The following is a 24,821-nucleotide window of genomic DNA, read 5'->3' on the forward strand; positions in this document are numbered from 1 at the left end:
ATTTTCATCCTTGAGATATGTTTTTTGCGATTGATCAAGAACCCAATTTACCCTTTTTAGGGTTTCGATTTCCTTATCTGTGGCCGTGTATTGCTTCTCGAAGAGTCGCTCCTGCTCTGCCTGGCGCTGCGACCTCGCTGGAGATCCCGCCGGCGGAGAACGGAAATTTCAGCTATTGAGGCGTTGGATTTCAAAGGTCTAGAGTAGATTCTTGTTTTTTTTTTGACATCGGGCGGTTGATTTTGCCCCAAGATTTCCTTCCCGGAGATGTTAATCCGTGGGAAGTTCATGGGGAATTCGGCTACAGATTACTAATTGACGTTGGGTTCTCGTTCCTTTACTGTATGAACTGTGTGTTGGAGACTGTTCGGTGATTATGCCACTGATCAGTGGGTAAATGGAAGTGCGGAAACCCTAACGTGTTGGACATGCGTGTTGCCTCTCTGACGTGCGGGCGTTCTTTTTGTGGTTTATGGGATTTTCTTGATTGAATCATGAATGATTTTGAGTTATGGGATTGTTCTTGTTTTAATTCATGGGACGGTACAATTTGTGCCAAGATTTCTATGAATTCTGGTAAAAAGTCGTGGTTGATATCGGATTCTCGTTCTTTGACTTCAAACCTATTTGTCAGATTTCCTTCTTTGATTAGTGGATGACGGAAAGTGCTGCGCAAACCCTAACCTGAACCAACTATTTGGCCCCTTTTTTGTGATTAATTCAATTTCTTAGATTGTTTACTTATTTATATAATTGAATGTATATCTCGACTCAGATTCGTAGATTTTTTTTTTTTGTTGAAGTTTGATTGACGGTTTTCGGCGTTTTGATTTGGGTCTTCTCTTACGGAATAGTTTCGAGCCGATTCTATAATCTTCCATGGATATTTCTTCCATTTTTGGGTCTTCTTGCCAACTACTATAAGTCGCTTTGGCGGTTTTTAATCTTTCTCACCATTCGCCTCCTTGTGATCTTCTTCTTCTTGTTTTTCTCAAATTTTGTGTTAGACACCCTTTGAATTGGCTTTAAATCTCAACTACTTTGCTGATTTATGATGCTATCATCGTGTAAATACAATGAATTTTCATACTTCGCCCTTATGAGACAAGTTAGATGCGTCCCGATTCTTACATTTTTTTATTGAAGTACTATTTTGTGTTTCCTCGTGCCTTCTTCTGTGTTGCGCGATTTATTACAAAAATCGATTGTCGTTAACATTCTTCCACTCCGGCAATTGATCGTTTTGTGCAGTTTACAATTGGTTTATAATCCAATGATGAGATTTTTCGATTGGGTCCTGTCGTTACAGTTGCATGCCCAAAGAATGAACTGCGGCGGCACTGCATCCGTTTCTTTCCAAAATTAACCTCTTGCAATCAAGATTTATATCATTTTTTTCTCTTTTTGCGTAACTATGAGTTTTTGTAAGAAATGTCTTTTTTCCTGAACTATTTTAGCAAGTTTATCTCGAAAATCAAGTGTGCTAAAATCCAGGACGCTAGGTCTCGTTGTTGAGTCTAGTAATCTTATATTACTTGATTCTATTACGTCCTATTAGCTAGAACAAAGCGCTAAATCCTCACACGAAATCACCACGAATGTTTAAAATTTTCTCCTCGGGCAGGCAGAACAAAGTGTATTACCTTTTAAGGTGATTTGTCCCTAAAATGAATCGGATTTTAATCCACACTATTAGGTTTCCTTGTCTGCAGTCATCAGCTCTGAGAAAATTTTAAGATTACTAGACTCAATATTGTAAATTTTAAGAGTGGTGCCACATTAATCTAATCACGAGTAAGGCACTTTATTCAGAACCGGAAACGCATGTTTATAATTGGTAGATAATCAAATTTGTAAATTAATTTAGTGAAAAAAATGAATGATAAAATTAACGCTCATGTCGGATATGAAACATGTTTTGGCTACGGCCGTAAATAATACCATTTGTTTTTGCATTCAAAATCGGGATTGGTTTTGCATTCTTTTCAACTGATTTTTTGTTAAGAAATTTATTTTGAACTTGTTAATATGTCTCTATTAAACGTGTATCTTTTCATTCCCACGAATTTAAATCTCAATTTTCATCAGTGCTAATATCTGATCAGAATTTTTGATGGACTTACTAAAAGCTTATCGATAATTGCAGATGGATCCGACCAGTGAAAGTCATGATGCATTTGCAGATCTGAATCCTCTTCCAAGTGTTTACATGAGTGACGGCCCCGTCTCCGTCAGCCTGGAATCGCTCTTCTCCATGGACCAAGAGCCCTCTCAAGTCGGGCTCCTCACCGGCATCGAAACCTCCATGTCCTTTGCCACTGACATGGGCATGCCTCATTTTCCTGGAAACCCCTCCCTAATTCAGGTATTTCCATTTTCCTCTCAATGGTTTTAAGTTTTCTTTGAATTGGGTCCCTCAAATTCTGACCACCATATGTGCACTGATAGATGGAGCCGTCTCCGAGGGCCATAGGATCGGCCGGCAAGCTCATGCTGCAGAAGGCACCGTTATCTTGTAGCAAGCCGCAAGCTCACACCACTTTCTTGCCCACGTTTAAATTACCTCTTATGGAGGGTTTGACAGTTTCCCATACCCGTGGGCCCAGAACCAAGAGAAAGCCGCCCTCTGAGAAACCCATCAAGCCCCAGATCCCAGCCGTTGTCACCGTCACCACCACTGCTGCCACAAAGCCATTAAAATCCCATAACGAGATTTTGGATACCGTGAGGTCGAAGCTCCGAGAGTCCCTGTCCTCGGCATTGGCCCTCGTCACGGGCGAGAAGCCCATGTCTCCCATGGAGACAAAGTCCCCGGACTCGGGGGACGCTGCCTCTCCTTGCCTGAGGGATGACCTCTTGCAGGAGAACGGACTGTCTTGGGCCAGACTCGGGCCCGGGGAGGACCCAATTCGGGCCCTGGCGGCTGGCATCGAGACGGAATTGTTCAGGTTGTTCGGCGGAGTGAACAAAAAGTACAAGGAGAAGGCCCGGTCCCTGCTGTTCAACCTCAAGGACCTGAGTAACCCAGAGCTGAGGACACGTGTCGTCAGGGGGGATATCACAGCTCAGCGGCTGTGCGCCATGTCAGCGGAGGAGCTGGCATCGAAAGAACTATCTGAGTGGCGGATGGCCAAGGCAGAGGAACTGGGCAAAATGGTCGTGCTCCAGGACGCTGACGTTGACCTGCGACGCATGGTGAGGAAGACGCACAAGGGGGAGGTCCAGCTCGAGGTCGACGACGACAGCACGTCGGTAGAGGTCGCTGTCGGGTCAAACACCCTCCCCCTCATCATGGCCCAGGTCAAGGTCAATGCAAAGCTGGTCAACGACCCGTGCAAGAAGGAAGAAGACGCCGGGCAACTGTCAGAGACGCCGGTGGAGTCCGTGGCCAAGGAGCTCCTGCCGATCGTCTCCCTCGGCGAGTTGATGGGAGCGGTAGACTCTGAGCTGCCGGCGACGGCGACAGCGGAGCCCTCGCCTTCCCCCTCGGCGGTTGAGCCCTCGCCTTCTCCCTATATGGCGATGGTGAAGAAAGAGGGGCATATTTGGGAGGGGATGGTCCAGTTGTCTGTTTCTTCTTTGACCACCGTTCTGGCATTCTTCAAGAGGTCTGAGATGAGAGTTGGCGTTGACTTTAGATTATTTTGTTATTATTATTTTTTTGTCTCGTGGGTGTGTGTGAGCCTCGTTGACTGGTGTTTCTTGCGCGCAGTGGGGAGAGGGCGTCGACAAAGGACTGGCCTGCAATCGTTGAGGTCAAAGGGAGAGTCCGCGTGGAGGCCTTTGAGAAGTTCCTCCGTGACCTGCCTCTCTCCAAGAGCCGAGCCGTCATGGTATAACCTCCTCTCCCTTACTAAAATTTGATAAATAAAGAAAACAATAAACGCTGAAGTAATATGGCAAAGTGTTCTGAAAATTAAGAGTGATAAAAACTCCTTCAAATTTCCATAAGCAAGAAACTCTTTTTTTCTTCCTGTGAAAAAAAAGGGGAATTCTCTTTTTTTTGTTGGTAAAAAGTTTAATTGTCTCAATTGGTAGGTGCTGGATCTTCAGTGGAAGGAGGGTTCGTCTGAGGGCAGCCAGAAAGCTCTATTCGAGGTGCTGGTCGTCTTCCTCAGTTTTCTTGCTTTTTAAATGTTTCAAAAAGACTTGTTTTGTAATGTTTGTAAGGTTCTTCTTGGCAGGCTGCGGAGTCGTACGAGGCAGACGGTAGGCTGGGGTACGTGGAGCCGTGCCCCGGGGTGGAGCTGTACGTGTGCCCGGCTGGAGGAAAGACCGCGAAGATGGTGGCAGGGGAGGGCGACGACGGTGGCTGCGGTGGCGGCGGGGAGATGGTGGGGATAGTTGTATGGCGGAGGGCGATGGTGGAGTCCCCCCGGGTGCACCACCCAAAACACGCGTCTTCCAAACGATCGAGCCTTTCTAAGAAACAGCAGAGGCTCTCGCTTGCCAGGGAGGCACCGCCCCCGGAGGACGACGTGCCGCCGGGCTTCGGCCCCGGCAGCACCGCCCGCGCTGGAGAGGACGATGATCTCCCAGAATTCGACTTCCGAGGGGCGGCCGCCGCTGCTCCGGAGAGGCCAGCGACGACGATGACGACGACGACGACGACGATGACGACGACGGTCGCGGCAGCAGCGGCGGCCGCGCCGTCTCCGCCGGGTTATCACATGAGGGAGCTGATTCAAAAGTACGGCGGGCAGATGGGGGCCAAGAGGCCGTGGGAGGACGACGATGATATTCCCGAGTGGCAGCCGCAGCGGGCGGCGGTGGCGCCGCCACCGCCATGGACGTTCGCCGGTGGTGACCAACGTAATGTGATGGACTGGAGATACGATGTAAATAGAAGTCGAGGTTTTTAATATATCTTTTTATCGCTGTAACCGACGATATATAATTCAGTGCTTGTAGGTAGGCTTTCTTATTTCTTTTCTTCTGCCATTTTTCGATGACGGGAATCGTCGTCCCAAGCCGTCGTCGTCGGTAAGCAAAGATAGATGGGAATTTCGTCTTCTACTGTGATCATCTGACTGAGGTTTACGAGACGATGACGATCTTCGAAAAGCAAATTGAAGAAGGATTAGGCTAGAGTTTGATTAAGCGCGAAGGGTTAGCCGCTAACACCGGTAAATGAGAATGATCAGGCAAAAAAATGAAGGCTGAACAAGCAATTGAAGAAGAGATCGAAGGAATGATCAATCGGCGCGATGAACAAAGAGGGAGATTGAGATTTCGTGTTCTATTGTGATCATCTACGCGAGGTTTACGAGACGATGACGATCTTCGAAAGGCGAATTGAAGAAGGATTAGGCTAGAGTTCGATTAAGCGCGAAGAATTAGCCGCTAACACCGGAAATTGAGAGTGGTCTGGGAAAAAAATGAAGGCTAAAACAAGAAAATTTGAAGAATAAATCGAAGGAATGATCAATCGGTCGGAAGAAAAAAGAGGGAGATTGAGATTTCGTGTTCTACTCTGATCATCTGAGGGAGGTTTACGAGACGATGACAATCTTCGAAAAGCGAATTGAAGAAGGATTAAGCTAGAGTTCGATTAAGCGCGAAGGATTTGCCGCTAGCACCGGAAAATGAGAATGATCAGGCAAAAAAATGAAGGCTAAACAAGCTATTGAAGAAGAAATCGACCTCGGGGAAACGGAGGAGGAGAAGGAAAAATCAATCGGCGCGTAGAACATAGAGGATGAACAGCTTCGCGTTCGAAAGAGAGCTCAAGAAAAAGATAGCGCGAAAATGATTACGCACTACGATCGGGATCCACTGAATCGACAGACAGTACTTGATCATCTGTCCAGGTGTTGGGGAATCGGAAGGTTCAAAACGTTACACGTTTGACGAGGCTACGTCAGCAAGTTATTTCTCTCTCCTCTACAGTTGTTTTTGAATTACCTCGATCGAAGTTGCGCCAAAACTGTCAGTTAGCTACTTAGCTTTGATCAAACGTAGAAAGCGGAAGGAGTTTCAGCACTGGCCGCTTGGCAAAGGTTTCTATTCTTATGAATTTCCACTATCGTTATTTCGCCGCGATTTCTATGTCGCCTAAGATCCGACGTTGAAATCATCTTTGATTTCTCCGTTTTTCGCGGAGAATTCGAACTGATTTTCCTGATGCAGGGAGAAGAAGGTCATAATTGGAGGAATTGAGACAGATTTCGTTTGGTGGCTGGTTGATCCGATTTCGAAGGCTGAATTAAAGGACCGAGCGAGTTTCTATATCTCATCGATCTTCCATCCGATTTCTCGATCCGTTGAATCGCGCGATGCTGCTATCCTCGTACTTGCTGTAGAAAAATGGCCGGCGAAGTAACTGGGAATGCCATTCGCACAGAAGTCGCCATCACGATCTCCTATTCGGAGCTCCAGGTCCGAAGAAATGCGAAGTGCTGTTTTTATTCTTCTGTAGATCCTCATTTTTTATTTTGTTTGATCCTGATTAAACGCAATTCTTTCTTTCCTGATTGCGGATGGGACCAGGATACAGAGTTGGATTTGTCAGCAAAGATTAAAGAAGGCTTTGGGCCACACGGTTTGGGAATTATCTCCATCTCCGACGTACGTAAGATTTATTTTCTCTTCCAAAATACTAAATCTCGGGAACTTTTGCTCAACCCGAATCAATATATTTCTCTCTTTGAAGAACTAATTGGTGCAAAGGATTAAAATTTCGATATTTTGAAGAATGAGAGAACTTTAAAAAACTGGAGGTCGCAATTCCACCGTGCTACAGTAGATAATATGTTGACGGCATTTCGTTGCCATGTTTCTCTTTCTTTGAATGGCCCTGTCAGGTACCTGAATTTTCCCATCTTCGACGCTCTCTTCTCCACCTTTCCCCCAGGTAATCATGCCCAAAATTTTGTCCAAGTCTGAAATAGAGATTTGAAATTGATTTTTCCTGTTTTTATTCATCCATGCCTTTCCCTAGGTTGGCACGCCTTTCAGAGAAATATAAAGAAGAACTTGAAGATCCAGAGAGCCGGTAATAGCCTCTTTCTAATCTTTTCGGCATAAATTATCAGCCGGTAATCACCCCTATTTTTTAGGACCAGCTCTATTTTATTTCTTTTTAATTCGCAAGGTGATTGACTTTAGGTACAATTTTGGATGGAGTCACGGAAAAGAGAAACTAGAGTCTGGAAAACTGGGTCTGATTCTCTTCCCATTTAGAGAGCTATTCAGCCATTTCCTATAATTTTTTGCGTAATTTTATCATTTCAAGTTGAATGTCCATTGTTCATTTTAAAATAGATTTTTATCGCACAAAATGCGTTAAGATGATTTACAAAAATAGTTGAATGCGATTGTGCTGTTTCTTCCCAAGCACGTGTTATCTCATTACATTTTATGATATCTGTGCGGAATATCTGAATATCTATAGAAACGATAATTCTTTTTCTAAACGTTTTGCAGACACCTTCAAAGGTTCCTTCTATGCAAATCCAATTTTAGATGTTCCGACCAATGATCTCTCTCTTATTGAAAGGTAGGCGAAGGTTTCTGGACAATTTCAGTTTCCCATATTATTGTGATTGTTCTCAATTTATTTCTTCTTCCAAATAACCTACCAAGGTTATTGTATCCTCTCGGGGTTTTCAATCCAACGTCCTGGCATAATTCACAATTTACCTAGTCTTTTTCTCATTATATCTGAATCGCATTTTCTCCTCTCCCAATGCATTTTTTCCTATACATCTCGACGGTGTTCCATATTTTATTGCAGATATCCATCCTACTGCAGACCAAATAAATGGCCGGCTAATAGTTTGCCAGAACTTGAAAGAGGTCGGTTGAATCTTTAACGAACTAGCGTTGAGGGTTCTTAGTTTTGAAGATAGACAGTTAATTTCAATTTCTGAGATTGAGTGGAAAATTTTTTCTTGCTACCATAATCATGAGATGAAGATACTCGGGCCTGACATTCCAAATGTTTATCGCCTGTAGATTGGTGGTAGAGGTTGATTTAGAGTTGTTGAATCATCTCTATTTTAAGCAAATGATTAATTGTACTCCAATCCTCTTAATGATCCAACTCCTCAGCATTCAAAGCTCTTGGAAAATTGATGTTAGATATCGGGCTACTTCTGGCGTACCACTGCGATAAATATGGTGTGTTGAATTTCTCTCAAGGATGACTTGACTGAATGTTATTTCTGTCTCAATTTTTTAATCTAGTAATTTTGTCGCCAATAAGCAGTATCAAAATGCGAAGCAGTTCAGCCTGCAGAGTCGATGGGGGGTATACTCCAGCGCTCTCGCTGTCATAAAGGCCGTCTACTATACTATTTTCCGAGGCAGGAGAGGTAAAATGGTTTTCTATCTATTTAAACTTCCAGTGAATGAAGTGACTGATCATTTCAGATATTATTATATTTTAAAGTCCACAAATAATGAAACGTAATGCAAACTTTCCTAACATTCCTTTTTATTTGTACTTCTTTGACATTTTCACTTTAATGTTACAAGAGTTTGCGCTTTTTTTCCGCAGTGGACGCTTACAGGACAATCTTGGCCCTGCATCCTGGTGTGGATGGCATACTGATCATGGATCTCTCACTGGTGATATACTCTTTTTTGTTGTCCAAGTTTGTAAATATTTGCTCGAGGGATTCACTCTCGCTGACAAATAATTAAGTCTTATTATGTGTGTTTTAAGCATCGATCTCTGATTCGACCAGGGTTGACGTGCGGCATGTTCACAAGAAACGGTGACGAGATATTGCCTCCTGATAGTGCAGCTGGTCTTTATATCAGAACAAGGAGTGATGAGGTTGTGAAGGTAGCTCTTCTTCCCCTTCATTTCGAGTTGACTAACCAGGGATAATTGATAGGTTTCCCCTAGATGTGTCAGGGGCATTTTCGTCATGTTTCTATGCTTCCTTTCTCTCTGTGTTGCCTTTAAATAACACAGCCCTCCTTTGAGGAGGGCATATTGAATATTTGGAGTTTAAGTAATAGTTGGTTTCCCTTTCCCTCTCGTCTCTTCTATACCCACGACCCCTGTCCTCGTGATTGTCTCTGCTTCACCGCATCTCCAGGCGGCTCGTCCTCGGCCGGTCCCTAACCCCTCTGCTCGGCCTCCTCTCATACCCTTCCCGTTTCACCTCTCTACCCTGGGAATTTCCTACCTCGCCTCGTCCTTTTCCCCTTCCGATCCGAACCTAGCACAAGGTTCGTATCAATAATATGTTAATGAACTTCGAATAAAAACCCTTCTCATGTGTTTCAATGGCTGTAGTTACTCATCATTGACTTCTCATATGATCTCCAATCGTACTAGGGGTATTTTGGTTATTTTACTTCTTGACTATTTCCCTTTAAATTGTGGTAATCATTCAACAATCCTTCTCCATGTGATTGCCACACTGGATCTTCGGCCAGATTGTCCCCTGATCGATCCCTACATCATCTATGATCAGACTCTCCAACCCTCTCTTGTGATGGCCTTTCTGTCATCTGATATACAACATGCTCGTCCCAGAAGACCCTGATCAACTCCTGCCTTTTAAAACATTTATGTTCATTTGCCATAATTGTTACTGAAACATTGCTCTAATCCCAATTCATGCCTCTTCGCCGTCTATATATTTACAATTAAAAGTCAAATTTCTTTAAATCAACAATTAAAATGTAAAGTACTAATGTAAAATTGGTTTCTTTTATTTTCTTTTTTGACCACGGTTGAGTGACCAGGTCATCTTCCAGGAGGATCAAGTGGCTTACCAAATCGGTGAAACAACTGAGATACTATCGAAGGGTCATCTCTGTGTGACACCCCACTGTGTCAAGGCATTTGTCTCATCCTCTGCACTTATCTGTTGATGTTGGTGATCTAGTTAGGTTCATTATCGTTAATTGTAGAATTAAATTTACGACAAGTGGAATCTACATGTGAAGTTCCTGTTCATTGACTTTTAAATTCAAATTTTCTATTTGTGGAATGCACAGGCAGATCAAGATTGCCAATTTTATATTTAAATCCCGCAAGTTGAATGTACAAAGTCATTAAAAGTCTTATTTTTTTATGGTGAGCAGGCCCCTGAAGGAGATGAAGCCATCGGTGTGGAGCGCTCGACTTTCGCTCTCTTCATGCAACCAGACTGGTGTGTGATGAAAAATCATCCTTTATAACTTTATTTAGTACCACAACAATCTTGTTTCAATATAAGGGGAAAATAGATCCCACTGGCCTTGGGACCAGCCCTCCTCGAGGAGCCAAAGTCCGATGAAAGGCGGTAACGTTGACTTCTCAACTTTTGAATTTTCAGGGATCAGCAACTCGGCTTTGGAAGCGAGTTTTGCCTGCACAAAGAGGTGAATGTCTTTCCACCATTGGCTGATCAAAGTTAAAATGCAGGCGTTGACCAAATTTGGTCTATGTTTTTGTCTGGTTCTTGGGCAGATGATCCCATCGGGCAGTACCCTGTCTTTTGGGCAGTACTCGGAGATCCTCCTCAATGAATACTACTACCAACGCGTTTCCGGGGGGGCTGCTCCTGGAGATAAGATAGAGGAAGAGAAAGTCAATGCATGAAATTTACAACCCGCAATCATTGTTTGGATGAGGTATTTTTCTATTAACGCATTTGAATCCTCAAACTTGAGTCAGAATATTTAGGCATTAAAAATAAATATTACTGTTTTTCAATGGAAAAAGCTAGCATGTTTCCTTCTCGGTAGATGGATGATGAACTGTCATCTATTTCATTCCAGATCACCCTCAGTCATCCCTCTTGGCCTCTGGACATTTGACCAGAAAGGTACTGATACTTGCTATAGTATCAAGAAGGTATAGAATTCAAGAAATCCAATCTCCACTTGAACAGAGTTATTCAACCATACACGTAAACCGAAATGTAGAAATCTTGGAGTTGATGTCGACGGGTCTTGCCTCGTGAGCTCCTTCGTGATCGCGGGGGTCCTCCCTCCTCGACTTCAGACTCCTCCCCCCAAGATGTCAGCAGAGCAAGCGATCCCAGCTCCACCCTTGCCCTCTGAGAAAGAGGCTTCAAGATCAAGAAAAGGATCGTGATTTTATCTGGGAGACTCCTCCTTTATTAATAGGTCTATGTAGAATGTTCCCGCCCAATTCACTTAAGTCTGGTCAACCATCTGTTGACCAGATCTGGGCTTCCTTCTTCGGTAAGTCTTGGAGTAGCGCATATCAATACTCTCCCCATGAAGATTCAGCTTGTCCTCAAGCTGAAATTCTGGAAATACCTTTCACATTCTATGCACCTGCTCCCAAGAGGCTTCTTCCGGAGGTAAATTTGACCATTTGACGAGGACTTCTGTTCCATATGGAGTTCGGCGATTTTTAAGGATATCCTCCGGGTAAACCTGCCATACATAGTCATCTTTTAATTCGTCTGGCAATGGTTGGATGTTAGGTTGATGTGGTTCCACTGCTCTTTTGAGTAGAGAAGCATGAAATACAGGATGTAAAGTAGCAGTTTCAGGTAAATCTAATTTATCCGATGACTTGATCCTATAGGGTCTTAGTTTTAAGTAGACCATGTCCCCTTCTCTGAATTCTTCATCTCTTCTATGTTTATCTGCTTGAGATGTCATACGAGACTGCTTTGGCTAGATGTTGTTTCAGGCTGATGAGAACTTGATCCCTTTTGTCCACTAGCTGGTCGATTGAGTCAAAGGGAGACGGGGTTGATCCATAACGTATTAAGGATGGTGGCTCTTGTCCGTATACTGCTTTGAAGTGTGAAATCTGAATGGACGTATGGAATAGATGTATTATAATTATACTCGGCCCAATGTAACCAGTTCTTCCATTTCCTGGGATTTTCAGATGCAAAACATCTCAAATAGCATTCCAGACCTCGATTGGTTATTTAGATTGACCATCAGTCTCTGGATGATATGAAGAACTAAATTTAAGGTTGGTACCCTAAAGACGGTGTAATTCTTTCCAGAAGAGACCTGTAAATAGACTTCCCCTATCGCCGGCGAGGGGCTAAATTGGACGGAAATGCCCTTGACCGTCCAATCCTCTTTATAGATGTTAATCGCAGCCGTGCACCCCTCTTATGGTGTACCCCTGCTCCTGCCCCATCAACATGTCCCATCAGCGTGCCTCGTCAGCTCCGTGTGCTTTGATTCGTCAACCAAAGGGCCCTGCGATCCGTGTCAGCAATCGTGGCCAATCAGAGCCTAGAAAAAAATATGAAAAAAGTTAAATAAACAGAATAGATCTCAAATGTTTGATCTTCTTTAAGAAGATCAGACAGCTAAGAGCATATATGTCTTTCAAAATGGCCTGAAAATAGACGTACTTTGGGCCGAGCTGGCTCGAAGCCCAATCTCCTTATTTTCTTTTGTTTCTTGAGATTGCGGCCCATCGGGTCGCGATCTCTTGGTCACCCAGTGGCTCGGCCCGTGCGGCGATAAAATAGACTGGGCTGTAAATCCCTTATGGATCATTTTAAAAACATAAATCACTATCTATATTTCAGCATTTCTTAACTACTGAATCCAAATTACATACCTCTAGCGCGCGACCTTGACTTCTTTGTGGGCCTCTCTAGGCCTCTGCACTCCATGCCGCTGTCTTGGGCTGGCCTGACGGGTGTACCGCCCCTGGTTGGCCACGGGCGGCCTTGAGTGCCCTGCGCATTCGCCTATTGTGGCTGGCTTTGGGCGCTGGCGCTCATGGTCGGCTCCTTAGCCGGCCTATTAGCAAACCCTTTTTTTATTTTTATAATTATATATCTTCTTTTTCTTCATTTCCTTTCTTCTATTTCTTTCTTTAATTTATTTCTGAAACTCTGTTTTCTTTCCTGCAAAAGCATATATACATACTAAATAGAGCATAAGAAAACTATAATGTCTTAAACATATTTTCACTAAGAAATATTTAGATTTGTAGAACATGCATGAAAATGACATAAAAATGCATTATTTTATGACTTTCTCTATTTAGTGCATGTGATGCAAAATCTTATAAAATTGGATAAAATACACATGAAGTCATCACAAAATGACCTTAAAATATGTATAATTACATGACACATTTTGGGTTTATCAAATACCCCCCTACTTAAACATTGCTAGTCCCTTAGCAATGATGCATAACCAAGTCAAAAATTTTCTTATAATGATGGTTGACTTTAGGATCTACTTCTCTTTCATGTGGGTTAGCTCCCTTTCATGTGAAGATGAGGGTTTGGCCAGGGAAGTTCTCACCACTTATCATTCTCTCTTTTTACTTGGGCTCCTCAAGAGTCGAGTCCTCTACGAGCTTCTCGGTACACTTTGTAAAATTCCAATCCCGCTCTTTCTTTTGGTACAATCCAATACCCATAGTACTCGCCATCTAGCTGAGCTTGCATACTGTCGTCCACTCTATTTGAGAAAATGTGGATGAATAAGCTTGATGCCTCTTAACTTTTTTTATATCTATTTCCCCCTTTAATTTTTGCTTTGGCTTGTTTTAACTTCCCGGGTTAAAAATATATGAAGCACATAGATCACACATTTCTCTGGCCATTGATCCATATCCTGCTTCTTGTTCTTCTAAGCTTCCACCTTTTTTCGTAGGTGCTAGAGTTTAAACACTTCCAGGATGAAGATATGCGTTTAGGAGCTTACGCTTGCGATGAGAGATTTACAGCACGTCTCAAAGCTATAAGGTGAGAATCAATGACCAGAAAATAGGCTCAGAAATTCAGATTGGTCATGTTGATTCACTAGGTAATACAGGGAATCACACACTGACTCACCGTATACTCTTGAGTGAGACACCAAGGACTATTGATCATGATTGTGTGATAGATTCCTAGTTTCACCTCTCTTCCTCAGGTGGTTCACCACACTGTTCCAGAGTTGCTAGATCCCTCGGTCATTCTTCATCTAAGAAATTATCGACTTGGATGTTTAAGTGGGTTATGTGTATATGCACTTGAAGGAGCATCTAATGCAGCACATGGTATGAATAAAATTCACTACCCCCATTGATAACTCATGCTCGTTGATGATATGCATGAACAGCACTAATAGTAGGGTTAGAAAGAACCAAATGAATTTAGCTCCTTGGCTTCCTCATGGCCGGCTTGGTCGACGGCACGTGATGGCTCTGATTTGAACTCCTCGGCAATTTATTGGAAGCAAAGTCTAACTAGAAAGTCAAATATAACTAAAAGGTAGAAACTACTCAAGATAATGGACTGGGTAGTCTCCCAGCAAGCACTGATTTTATAGTCTTCAGTCAGACTTATAGAATTTCATAAAAGAAATTCTATTCCCATGAGTATATACTTGTATTTTAAGGTTGACTTTACAAATCCCTTGACTTCTAACAAGTATGATTTCAGTAGTAGTGGGAAGTCAAGGCGCTCTTTATCCTCTGAAAGATATTCAATGAACCCAAAAGTCTCCCTTCTACATTGATTTTCAATATACTTCAAAAGTTCTAGCCAATCTTTAGAATGGTGATCTTCAAGCGGTTCCTCTAAGTTGGCTTCTCATCACCCTCAAAATCAAGAGGGTCTAAACATGTGGTCTCTCCTATGCATATAAGATCCTGAAATGTACCTTCCCTTTCATCTATAATGATCACAGAGGTTTTGTCCTCAACCTCATAATATGGAGGCTCAATCACCAAATTGCATTGTAAGTCTTACTTTGGTAGATTTTCTAATAAAACGCAAGAGGAATCTAAATGTGTGTCATCTCCTCTATATGTATGATCGCCTAAGTCATATGTATCCTTTTTGTCATCAATGATAATCATTGATATACATTATCCTCAAGGAGTGGATGCTCCATCACCATATCGGCACTTACGTCCTCCCCCGACATATCTTCCAAAGTATGATAAGGGATATGTTCTGGTTCATTCCCAAAATTATGATGAGAGTCATCATCATGATGAGATTCTAATTTATCTAATCTATTGCTGATTTGTTCTAATTGCTCCATCATCTTATCATCATATCATGCATAGATTGCACGATGAGGGATGACTGAGGTTCATCCTTGGCATATGAGTAGTCTTCTCTAGGGAGAGAGTGATATAGTTCCTGACTTCTCTTCTATTCGAAGGGAGAAAAACTATGTTCGTGTTGTGGCTCATGGTACCCACAAGTGTCGTATTCACTTTGCTCAAGTGGATGGAGGTGATTGGACTGATTTGATCTTGTCTTTTTGTACCTCATTTATCATGAGAGAACTCCTCATAATCATCCTCATAAGTGATCTCCTGGATTCTATTGGCTAACTCCTTGTGCTCTCTAAGTATGATGTCTTCAATATTCTTGATCATTTGTCTCAATTTAGACATCTCATGAGCTTCACATTCCCTACGTATAAGAGGTAAGGTATTGGTCATGTCCCTACATAACTTAAGCATTACAATCATTGGAACACGTAGACTGTTCATGTCACCCCTTTTTAGTATGGGCTACGACTCGATAAGATATGCATGTAAATCATCGAGGGACGCCAAGAGTTGTTCTTTTCTATAGGTGTTGCAAATCAACAACTTCAAAAACCCTTTTGTGTCTAGTGGATAGAAATCAGGTTCCCTTGCTGTCGTGGACGTGTTTTGATCCCAATGATCATATGCGTGATCGGGTGTCGGGGATCCATCATACTTGTACGGTATGCCATGAGAGTAGTTCTCATAAAAACTTTCGTTCGATTAAGAGAATAGTTCCACATGCCTATTTCAACACCCACACAATTTGATAACATTTTCATGAAAATTTTCATTCGATCAAGAGAATGGTGCAAAAGGAACTATAAGAACATCCACAAAAGTTGATTATTTTTCATGAAAATATTTATTCGATTGGGGGAAGGGCCCAAAAGAAGTATAACCACATCCACCAAACTTGATTACTTTTTCATGAAAAAATTCACTTGATTAAGAGAATGGTTCATAAACACATATAAAACTTGATTTCTGTTTCACTTGATTAAGAGAATGGTTCATAAACACATATAACAACTTGATTTCATTTTCACTTGATTATGAGAATGGTTCAAAAAATTGATTATTTTGTTCACTTGCAAATATTCACTTGATTAAGAGAATGGTTCAAAAACTTGATTATTTTTTCACTTTCAAATATTCACTTGATTAAGAGAATGGTTCAAAAACTTGATTACTGGTTCACTTGATTCAGACGTGGGTGAGTCCTATCATGACCTAGGAGCCTATCCTCAGGAAAATAGAGATTGTCACGAAGAGGACAATTCCTATCACGACCTATGGTTCTATCCTCAGGTAGATGCGGGTCGTCTCGCTCAGAATGATACCGATCACAAGCTCCGGTTTACCCTTGGGTGGATACGAAACATCATAATCAAGATTATTTTGATCCTGACCTTGAGGTCTATGCTCAAGTAGATAATGTTGGTCACACTCCTGATGATTCCTATCATGACCTCGAGTTTCTAACCGACGAGTTTGTTCACTAACCACATCAATGGAACTGGTTAGACGGTTGTCCATGTTGGTTAGATGTATTCACATCACAAAAACTGTTCTTGACAGTCTCTAACATACGAGCTACATTCCCACGTGATGAGGATGGTGGAGGAGGTGGTTACGAATCTCCTGTAGGAATAGAACCATTACGGTTGGCTAGGGACGGGTCAGTCATGGCGACGACGCATTTGCCAAAACGCCGATGCATGCAACATGAAATGATGATGTGTGATATCTAAAAATGCAGGGAAGGTAGGCAGACACAAGTTAGGTTCTATAACCAATTTGATGCACGATGACTACAACTGATGCGAGTAGGATAGGCTAACTCAACTAAGGATGGATAAAACAGACCAAAAATCAACACGATCGACTTCGAACATTTAAAGTCAGAGAAAATGTTGATGGTGTAGCCCCTTTCCTTGATCGAGGGCGGGAGGACTGTCTTACAACCACCGCGGTGAAAACAAAGCTCCAAATCCAATATCTCATATGGTTGATTACAAGAAGATTCAAACATATTCAAAGAAGTCCGATGGTAGTGGAAAAATACGGGAGAAAATACTGGATAAAATAATGCGGATCACCAAAGAGGGAAGGGTGGACCTTTAGCATTGGCGTAGGGCGATAGGGAAATGTAGAAAGTTGTGGAGGCATTTGGTGGTGCGAGCAGATAACGTGCGATTGGATAGGCCAGACGCGAAATCGATTGTGGTGTGTAGATGCGGGAGACAGCTTCATGCCGTGACCGTGCGATCGACAATTGCACGCATTGGCGGTGAGGGTGGTTGCTCTGTGCAGAGTCCGCGCAAGCAGCCGCTGTGCACACCACTGCTGCGCATGGGCTGCATGCTACCCTTCTTATCGCCGGCGCTTGGGCGGTGACGGCAAGTGGGGTTGCATGGACGGCTGCTACGTGCAGTGGTCGCGAGGGACACGTTGACGATGGCTGCGGGTACCCAGGTCTCCTCTCAATGGCGGCAATAGCGATAAGTGGTGGCGGAGATGAGACCATAGCAATTTTTTTTAGAAGAAAAACTTTAATTCTAAAGAAAAAATCTCCAAGGAGTTCATTACAGCATTGGCCTATTTATAGGCCTTGGAGGAAATAGGAAAAATAATTAACTATAAAAATCAAATCTTATTTTAACTAACCCTCGGACCCCGGGTGCTAAGTTGGCACTTGTCATGTGTCATGACATGGGACGTCTCTTGTAGTAAGTGGTGTCACATATGGTAATGGTGTATGGTTGTGTGCGCCACCAAAATGTAAGTCCATTCAGTCATGTTCTGTCGTCCAAATGTCATACAACATACATCCAACAGCTCTAGCTTAAAGGAGATGATGCTTAAGGGAATTGCTATGGAGACCTCAGGGGCTAGTAGCTCGTTGATGCCCCCTCCCCCCTAATTTGGTGATGCGTGGAGCATGTGTTATGTTTGTGCTTATCAGGTATCATCTTGGATCTCCGTGAAAGGTACAATTTCTAGGCGGTACTCCATGCATTCCCCTGTACATTGTTTCACGCAATATACCACTCGTGGGGGTTGTAGGCACAAGTGTTTGGCTTGTGCAGAGATCTGGCAGGTTGAGTCTCTTGACGCGATGGTTGTCTCCGGCCTCCTAGGGATCATGCCAAGTAGTATATAAGGAATGGGTATGAGAGTGTATCACATAATTGGTGAGGGCATCTGATAACTTGCAAATTAACATGAATAATTAATGAATATTACATTATATTTATGTGTTTTAATGACTATATTTGCATGTTATCATATTAAAATAAAGATAAATCACTTACACTTTCATTTTACTGTTATTTCTGATTTTTTATCATTTTTTTACATGGAATTTAACCTCATTTCAGTGAAGAAATATTTCTTTAGGGCCTTAAATATTTGGCTGAAGGTTGGTAAGGGCTATACAAATTTTTCTGGATTTTTCCCATATTTTTATGTAATTTTTTAACCTCTATATAGCCAAGAAATGATTTTTATATATTTAAATAATACATATTTAATTTATTGGGCATTTTTATATATACTTAAGGGCATCCACGTCATTCGCCCAAACTTCGGGCGAATGATTGGATGATTACTGTCCAATAATAAGGGGAGAGAGAGAGATTTTTTTTTTAAAAAAATACGCAACTGACATGCATGCGCGCAGCGCGTGCATGCGGCGTCGAGTTGCCGCGTGCATTTAACGCACGCGGCAACCGACAAGCACGTGCAAATTTTTTTTATTTATGCGGCGTCGATTCGCCCCGTGCATTAAAATGCACGCGGAAATCAACGCCGCGTTTTTAAAAGAAAACGGCGCCGCATTTAAAAAAAAAAAAGAAAACAGCGCCGGCAAGCTTACCTCCATAATTGTTTATTATTTTTTTAGAGGACGCGATCAAAAATTGCGGCGGGAAGAATTAAAAAAAATTATATAAAAAGGAACCTTTTGTCCTTTTCTTTTTTTTTATTATTTCAGGTAACGTGGTATCCTCTCAGCCATTCAAAAGGACCTCCGATCTCCAATCATTGCGGGCGGCTGACACGGACAACAAAGTGTCAACACGTGATTTGAGAATGCAGAAAATGAGAAATACCGATGCCGACCAATAGAAAAAGAGCATTTCCAAAATTCGTGAAGGAGAGATAAATAATCCAACGGTTAGGATTAATCCTCAATAAAACTGCGATATCTTGAGATCTAACCGTCAGATTGGACTGAAATTTTTGGGGCATGGTCGTCTTTTCTCCCTCTATAGTCCAGACGGTTGGATCTTTAAATGGAGGTCTGGAAATGGGCAAAAATTACTTTTGGAGGCTCTCCCCAAGAAATTGGCCAGGAAGGACACAGGAGGGGTTCTTGAAGTCGACAGATCTTGCTTCTGCACTCAAAATTGTAAGTTTCTGATTTGTATTTCAATCATCTTCTTGAACGATTCTTAAACGCCGAGGCATGGGAAAATGTACATGCCTTAGAAGTTTGTTTTGAATGAAATTAGCACTTCATTTTGATTCTGATTCAAGATCTGGTTTTTGATCCTTAATTCTAAATTAATTTAGAATATTTCTGCATCATTAGATTTTTTATTTAGGGTCGGATTTCATCTTTTCCCCAAATTCTTCACCTTCTCTCTCTAGGTTAATTTGTCTAGTTTCTCTCTCTAGATTTCGATTTTTATTTTTTAGGAATTTAACTCAATATATAAAAAACCTAAAAATAAAATTTGATTCGAAAATTCATCTATCTTGAAGTCCAATTAAAAAATCCCTTTCTTGGTTATTTAATTCCCAATTTTAATTCATAAAAATCGTTTTAAATTTTATAATAATTGGGAAATTAATAATCTGAATTAATCTGAGCTTAAAATTAAAATAATCATATCTTGAATTTTCTGACCAAAATATTAAAAATTAAAATTAAGTCTTACTTAATTTTGATTAATTAAAGAATATAATTAAGGATAATTAATATTTATTTATTGCAAAATTAATTCATCTTTGAATTAATTCATTGAAATTGGATAAAAATTCTCATTTGTTGCCTCCCTGTGGTTCGACCCCTTACTTGGTCTATATTCCATGTTTAGTGATTAAGGGAAATTATAAATTTTATTGTATAAGTCTAAATCCAAAATCAACGACATCTTTACGTGCATTTTTAGGCTTATCAGCATCTACCGTTTGATTCCCCACTAGTCGCTGGTGGTAAATACCAGTGAGGCATATGTGACACTGTGTGATGTCTCGCCAAACGCCGCGGAGATGCCATTGGGAGGATGAGCGTACACGTAGCATATTGACTAAGAACTATGTGTCTAATTCTATGATGATACCCTTAAAGTTTTGCTGCTCACAAAAGAGCAAGCCATCACGTACCACCATAGTATGGAAGGGCATGTGGTGCGGTGCAAAAATTTGCACCGACTGTGCAAATTTGTGACTACACGAGAAGCTCCGTGCGATGTTTAGTGTGGATTTGTGCAGAAATCTGCACACCACATTGCATACATTCTCACAACTTGCTCCTCGGCGCCCACGACGAAGGAGAGCCACACTAGCGGGAAGAGCTCTCATACCATGTGATCCGAGACGAGTCGGGCCAGGGCGCAGCCGGCACAATAGGACCAGATGGCGTTGTCGGGGGGGGGGGGAGGAAGATGGTGACGTGCCCACCAGACCAGGCGGCAAGCGAGGCGGGAGGCGAGCTCGAGACGGCTATGGCCAGCTCTAGGAAGCTCAAGCTCGAGAGCAACTGGGCTAGCACGACGGCCCCACCAATAGTGGTGCCGGGCCCAAGGCGAACGCGACCAGCGAGGGGGGAGGAGCTGTCGAGGGCTGGCTGCCTAAGCCCCCAACGAAGAAGATGAAGGCGAGGTGACAGCCAGTAGCGCCTAGTGCAGATTGGGGGGGGGGGGGGGGGGGGTGCTCGAATGTGGCCTTCACCTCCGACGGCACGATTTAGGGGTGGGGGGGAGACGACGGTGTGGGCTCTCACAAAATTGCACATTCGCACATAATCGCACTGCACAAACCTGTGTGTGGTGTGCGCTGTGCAATAATATTGTGTGGTGCTGTGTGCAAATTTTGCACCGCATCGCACAATCGCACATTCGGCTGTTAGTTCGCACGAATGGACCATCCCTACATAATAGCCTCAGTTGATGTATTAGTTTCAATTCCATAGAAATATGAGAAACCAAAAGTAATACTCTTTGTATGGTCTCAAAGGAGACCATCTCCACCAGTTGAACCTGGGATCCCTTTGGACACACCATCCACGTTGAGCTTGAGAAAACCCACTGGTGAAGGGTGCCAATAGACAATCTATAGCCGAGTGGTATTGCAAGTGAAAGCGACCGAGATGCCCCAGGTGCATAGGGCATCACAAGTAGTGAGCGTCGTGCAATAGTTGGCACAAGGTGATGAGTTCACCATACCCATTGCTTGACATGGCTCATGACATCTTGTGCGCTCGTGTGAATCTTGCAAAATAAAAGATATTCACCATTTCCATAACTCCCATTGTAAGTATGCTTTGGTATAGTGTAGATAAGGGCTAACCTTAAAGCGTGTTGATGAGATAAATATACTGTCAAAATACTCTAGCAGTGTTAGTGTAGTAAGGGAACATAAAATCAAATGCCAATGGGGAGTAAATTGGCGCCAACATTCCATAGTAATATCTCTATAGAACAAAAGGTGTGCCATAGTCGCAACCTGAGGAGATAGGGGACAACAATGGCAATGTGAATTAATGGGGTGACCAATACGGGTCACTCGATCATCTATACCTAGGCCACGGTGCATGAGTCTCTTAAAGAAGAATGAGATGCGTGTAATAATTGTTGGATACCAAACGCAGTGACCCCAACCTTGCTTAGCAATTCTCTCTTGAGAGGTAATACAAGAGGAATGACAAGCAACTCCAATCAAGCGTGAATGGTCAGACAGGACAGTCAAGGGAGGTCCCTATCTCAATGACCATATCCGTCAATAAGAAGTCTAACAAAAGTCCATGTTGCTTCCATAAGAGTCTTATGTTCCCCGCTAACAATCGGGCCACGATCAACTAGAGTTGCTTGTGTAAAAAAGTAGGATGGTTAGCTAATGCGCTACCCAGAAGCAAAGTGTCATACTAGGCATTAATTGTGCCTTGGTCAACGAGATAACAGGTCATCATGGATATTTATAGCTAGTGGCGTGGCAAGTACGCAACTGTTTGGGGCCGTTGATGTCAGATTCACTTCGAGCCCATCCGACATAAGGCCAAGGAGGCAAGCTCATCATACGTATATACCACACAAGTTTCTCATGAAGCATATGCTAGATGTCTTGATGGTGCCTATCCCTAGACCTCGCATGCGTTGGTCGATATGCTGTCTCCCAAGAGACCCAATGATGGTGGTGGCCTCCCTCTAAGTGACCCAACCATAGGAAATGCACACATAGGCGCTCTAAGGATCGAACACCAGTGAGAGGTGTATAGTTTACTGCTAGGGCATGTGGCAGAACACTAATGAGGATGTCAAATAGGATTTGAATGCATACTCCAAGGGACAGAAAATGAAGTTTCCATCATTTGAGTTTCTTTATCAAATTGGGCGATAAGGGATCAAAATAATAATGTCGTGCGTGACCAAAAAATATGGGACATCCAAGATAGTCCAAAAGTAGGCATCCTTTTGAATATTGAGTGTAATAATGGACTATCTCTAAGCATTTCATGGTTGTAGATGGTCCTACTATAAGGCTGCTTTTCGAGATATTGATGAGTACACTCATAAGCCCTTGAATGGATTTTTAAGATCCATGAAGGAAAAGAATTGCATCATCTGTGAATAGTGAATGCGAGAGGAATCGGGCAACTCCTTTTTAAAAAATATGGTTTGATGAGACCTTGGGTGATCGCTTGTGTGAGTGATTGGCTGAAGATCTCTTTTATCAATATAAAAAGGGTGGGTGAGATATGGTCACTTTGTCATACTATTGAAAAAATGAGTGGAGTTTCCATCCACCAATAGAGAGAAATGATTGTCTATAATACAACCATCAGTGAGATCGATGAATGCATCAATGAAACCAAAAGCATCACAACAATCTAGTAAGGAAAGTCCATTCGACTTTATCAAAGGCCTTCTTCTCCATGCCGATTTTGATGATGACATTTGGCCTCAAATATGAGTCTAATGACTGTGCTAACTTCTGAACTAGCATGTATTGTCATAGATTTGTCAGCCCTTGATAAAACCACACTACTCAAGAGGGATGAGTCAATCAAGGAAGGTCCCAAGTCGGTTTGTAATGATTTCAGATATAACCTTGTAGCTTACATTAGAAAGACTAAGGGGTCCAAATTCCTTAAAAGAAACTTGGTTATTCACTTTTGGGATAAATGCAAGGAAAGCAAATTTCCAACTTATATGAAAGACTTTGTGCAAGAGAATCTCTTGATAGACTCTTTGTAAGTCTGTGTCTATGATATCCCAAAAAGCTATGTAAAATTCGGCTGAAAAGCCATCTAGCCCCATGGTTTTGTTCCTACTTAGCAAGAAGGCCACCTCCTTGATCTCTACGTGCATAGGAGGGTCTTTGTGTATGGAGTTTTCATGGTTAGTAACCAGGTGAGGGATGGAGGAGAGTATGTCCTCGATCATGTCTATCTGTTGATAAGTAATAAGGGAAGGAAAGTAGGTAACACCAGCTATCGCCAACTATTATCAATCTTGATTATAGATCCCTAGTAGGGTCGCATGGTTAGGTTGAGATCTGTGTCGAATCTTTGCATGAAAGAAGCGTGTATCTCTATCACCCTCTCTAACCAACTAGACACATGATTTGTGGAGAAAGTAAATCCCATGTCGTTGCATGGGTTCCTCAAGCTGCTCGCTAATTATAATCTTTCTCTCGCAAGTTATATTATTCCAATTTCCTTGAGGTTAGTGCTTGATTGCTTCAAGCTTCATATTTAGCGTCTCAACTTGTAAGTGCATTTTACCAAATACATAATATATTCCACCATTTCAAGCGGAGTTTGAGATTCCTCAATTGATACTAAAGTTCTCCATAGGTGATGTAGAAATCTCTCCATGCCAATGGTGTCCTACAATGTTGTGGAAAGCCTCTTGTTGGAGCCATAGGGTCTAGAATCGGAAAGGATGTCTAGAGACTCTTGCACTCATATTCGGAAGGAGGAGGATTGGCGAATGATTGAAATAATATTACTGTAAAAGCGTAACCATTATAGAGCATTGCATGAGGGCAATGTTGTTGGTAGAACAATGATCAAGCTGCTCATTTATATGAGCATCTACTTGGCACTCATTGCATCATGTCCAAATCTCGCCCATAGTTGGTGGCTCAACAATTGATGTTTGGTGTATGAAGTCATTGAAAGCTTGCATGGACCTTGACCTAAGTGATAGTCCACCCAAGCATTCATTAACCAAGGGAGATCAACAAGCCAAGGGTAGTCATGAATATGATGTTTGAGTTCCCCCATAGTGCCTCACGCACTAGGTCTCAATGTGACGCATAGGGTACTGTGAGCATTTAAGGTTGCGAGGAATATGCTATTGTGGAGGTAATGTATTGGGCTCGTTCGGCAAGTAAATCCAATGAATAATCTTTCATCCATTATAACCAAAGCCTATTTGCAGAAAGACAATAGGCATGATCCATTCTGAGTTTCCTTATGATGGAATGTATAGTGTCTGATTTAATCATCAATTCGATAAGCCCAACTATTCCTAGTTTTTGCTTATGGATGAGTGAAAGAAGATGAGATAGAGTGTGAGGATTACCAATCCCTCTACGATTCCAAATAAGATTTGGAATCATAAGACCTATCGGCTTGAATAAT

At 42.3% G+C, this 24,821-nt stretch overlaps 2 protein-coding genes across 13 annotated transcripts; both read left to right on the forward strand.

Moving 5' to 3' along the window:
- LOC144700547 (uncharacterized) lies at positions 1-4,924 on the forward strand. Its single transcript, XM_078571968.1, has 6 exons — positions 1-196; positions 2,147-2,365; positions 2,449-3,608; positions 3,713-3,833; positions 4,039-4,098; positions 4,185-4,924. Exons 2-6 carry the CDS (start codon positions 2,147-2,149, stop codon positions 4,860-4,862), a joined length of 2,238 nt encoding a protein of 745 aa, XP_078428094.1. The 5' UTR covers positions 1-196; the 3' UTR covers positions 4,863-4,924.
- Positions 4,925-5,709: 785 nt separating this feature from the next.
- Positions 5,710-19,410, forward strand: LOC144700548 (2-oxoglutarate (2OG) and Fe(II)-dependent oxygenase superfamily protein). Of its 12 annotated transcripts, none has more exons than XR_013580788.1 (18): positions 5,743-5,999; positions 6,130-6,378; positions 6,490-6,567; positions 6,804-6,853; positions 6,941-6,994; positions 7,108-7,160; positions 7,426-7,498; positions 7,736-7,797; positions 8,053-8,121; positions 8,210-8,315; positions 8,501-8,571; positions 8,691-8,791; positions 9,706-9,801; positions 10,048-10,115; positions 10,281-10,326; positions 10,415-10,578; positions 18,942-19,123; positions 19,222-19,410. XR_013580788.1 is itself a non-coding variant. In XM_078571978.1 (17 exons), the coding sequence occupies exons 2-16, from the start codon at positions 6,307-6,309 to the stop codon at positions 10,544-10,546; spliced, it is 1,119 nt and encodes a 372-aa protein (XP_078428104.1). In that variant the 5' UTR covers positions 5,712-5,999; positions 6,130-6,306; the 3' UTR covers positions 10,547-10,578; positions 13,567-13,813. The 12 variants fall into 12 exon arrangements, 10 of the variants coding, with proteins under 10 accessions (XP_078428105.1, XP_078428104.1, XP_078428103.1 ...); XR_013580787.1 differs by lacking the exons at positions 18,942-19,123; positions 19,222-19,410 and adding exons at positions 13,567-13,658; positions 13,828-13,906 and having other exon boundaries at positions 5,748-5,999; XM_078571978.1 differs by lacking the exons at positions 18,942-19,123; positions 19,222-19,410 and adding an exon at positions 13,567-13,813 and having other exon boundaries at positions 5,712-5,999; positions 9,718-9,801.
- The last annotated feature ends 5,411 nt before the right edge of the window (positions 19,411-24,821 follow it).

Source organism: Wolffia australiana, chromosome 3 (assembly GCF_029677425.1).
Source record: "Wolffia australiana isolate 7733 chromosome 3, ASM2967742v1".
NCBI lineage: Eukaryota > Viridiplantae > Streptophyta > Magnoliopsida > Alismatales > Araceae > Wolffia > Wolffia australiana.

Bases quoted from the DNA above. Each gene is read 5' to 3' on its own strand.
- LOC144700547 (XM_078571968.1), top strand. From the start codon at position 2,147: ATGGATCCGACCAGTGAAAGTCATGATGCATTTGCAGATCTGAATCCT. The intron at 2,366-2,448 runs GTATTTCCATTT...GTGCACTGATAG, and splicing joins GAAACCCCTCCCTAATTCAG to ATGGAGCCGTCTCCGAGGGC. The intron at 3,834-4,038 runs GTATAACCTCCT...CTCAATTGGTAG, and splicing joins CCAAGAGCCGAGCCGTCATG to GTGCTGGATCTTCAGTGGAA.
- LOC144700548 (XM_078571977.1), top strand. From the start codon at position 6,307: ATGGCCGGCGAAGTAACTGGGAATGCCATTCGCACAGAAGTCGCCATC. The intron at 7,499-7,735 runs GTAGGCGAAGGT...ATTTTATTGCAG, and splicing joins GATCTCTCTCTTATTGAAAG to ATATCCATCCTACTGCAGAC. The intron at 10,116-10,280 runs GTGTGTGATGAA...TTGAATTTTCAG, and splicing joins CTCTTCATGCAACCAGACTG to GGATCAGCAACTCGGCTTTG.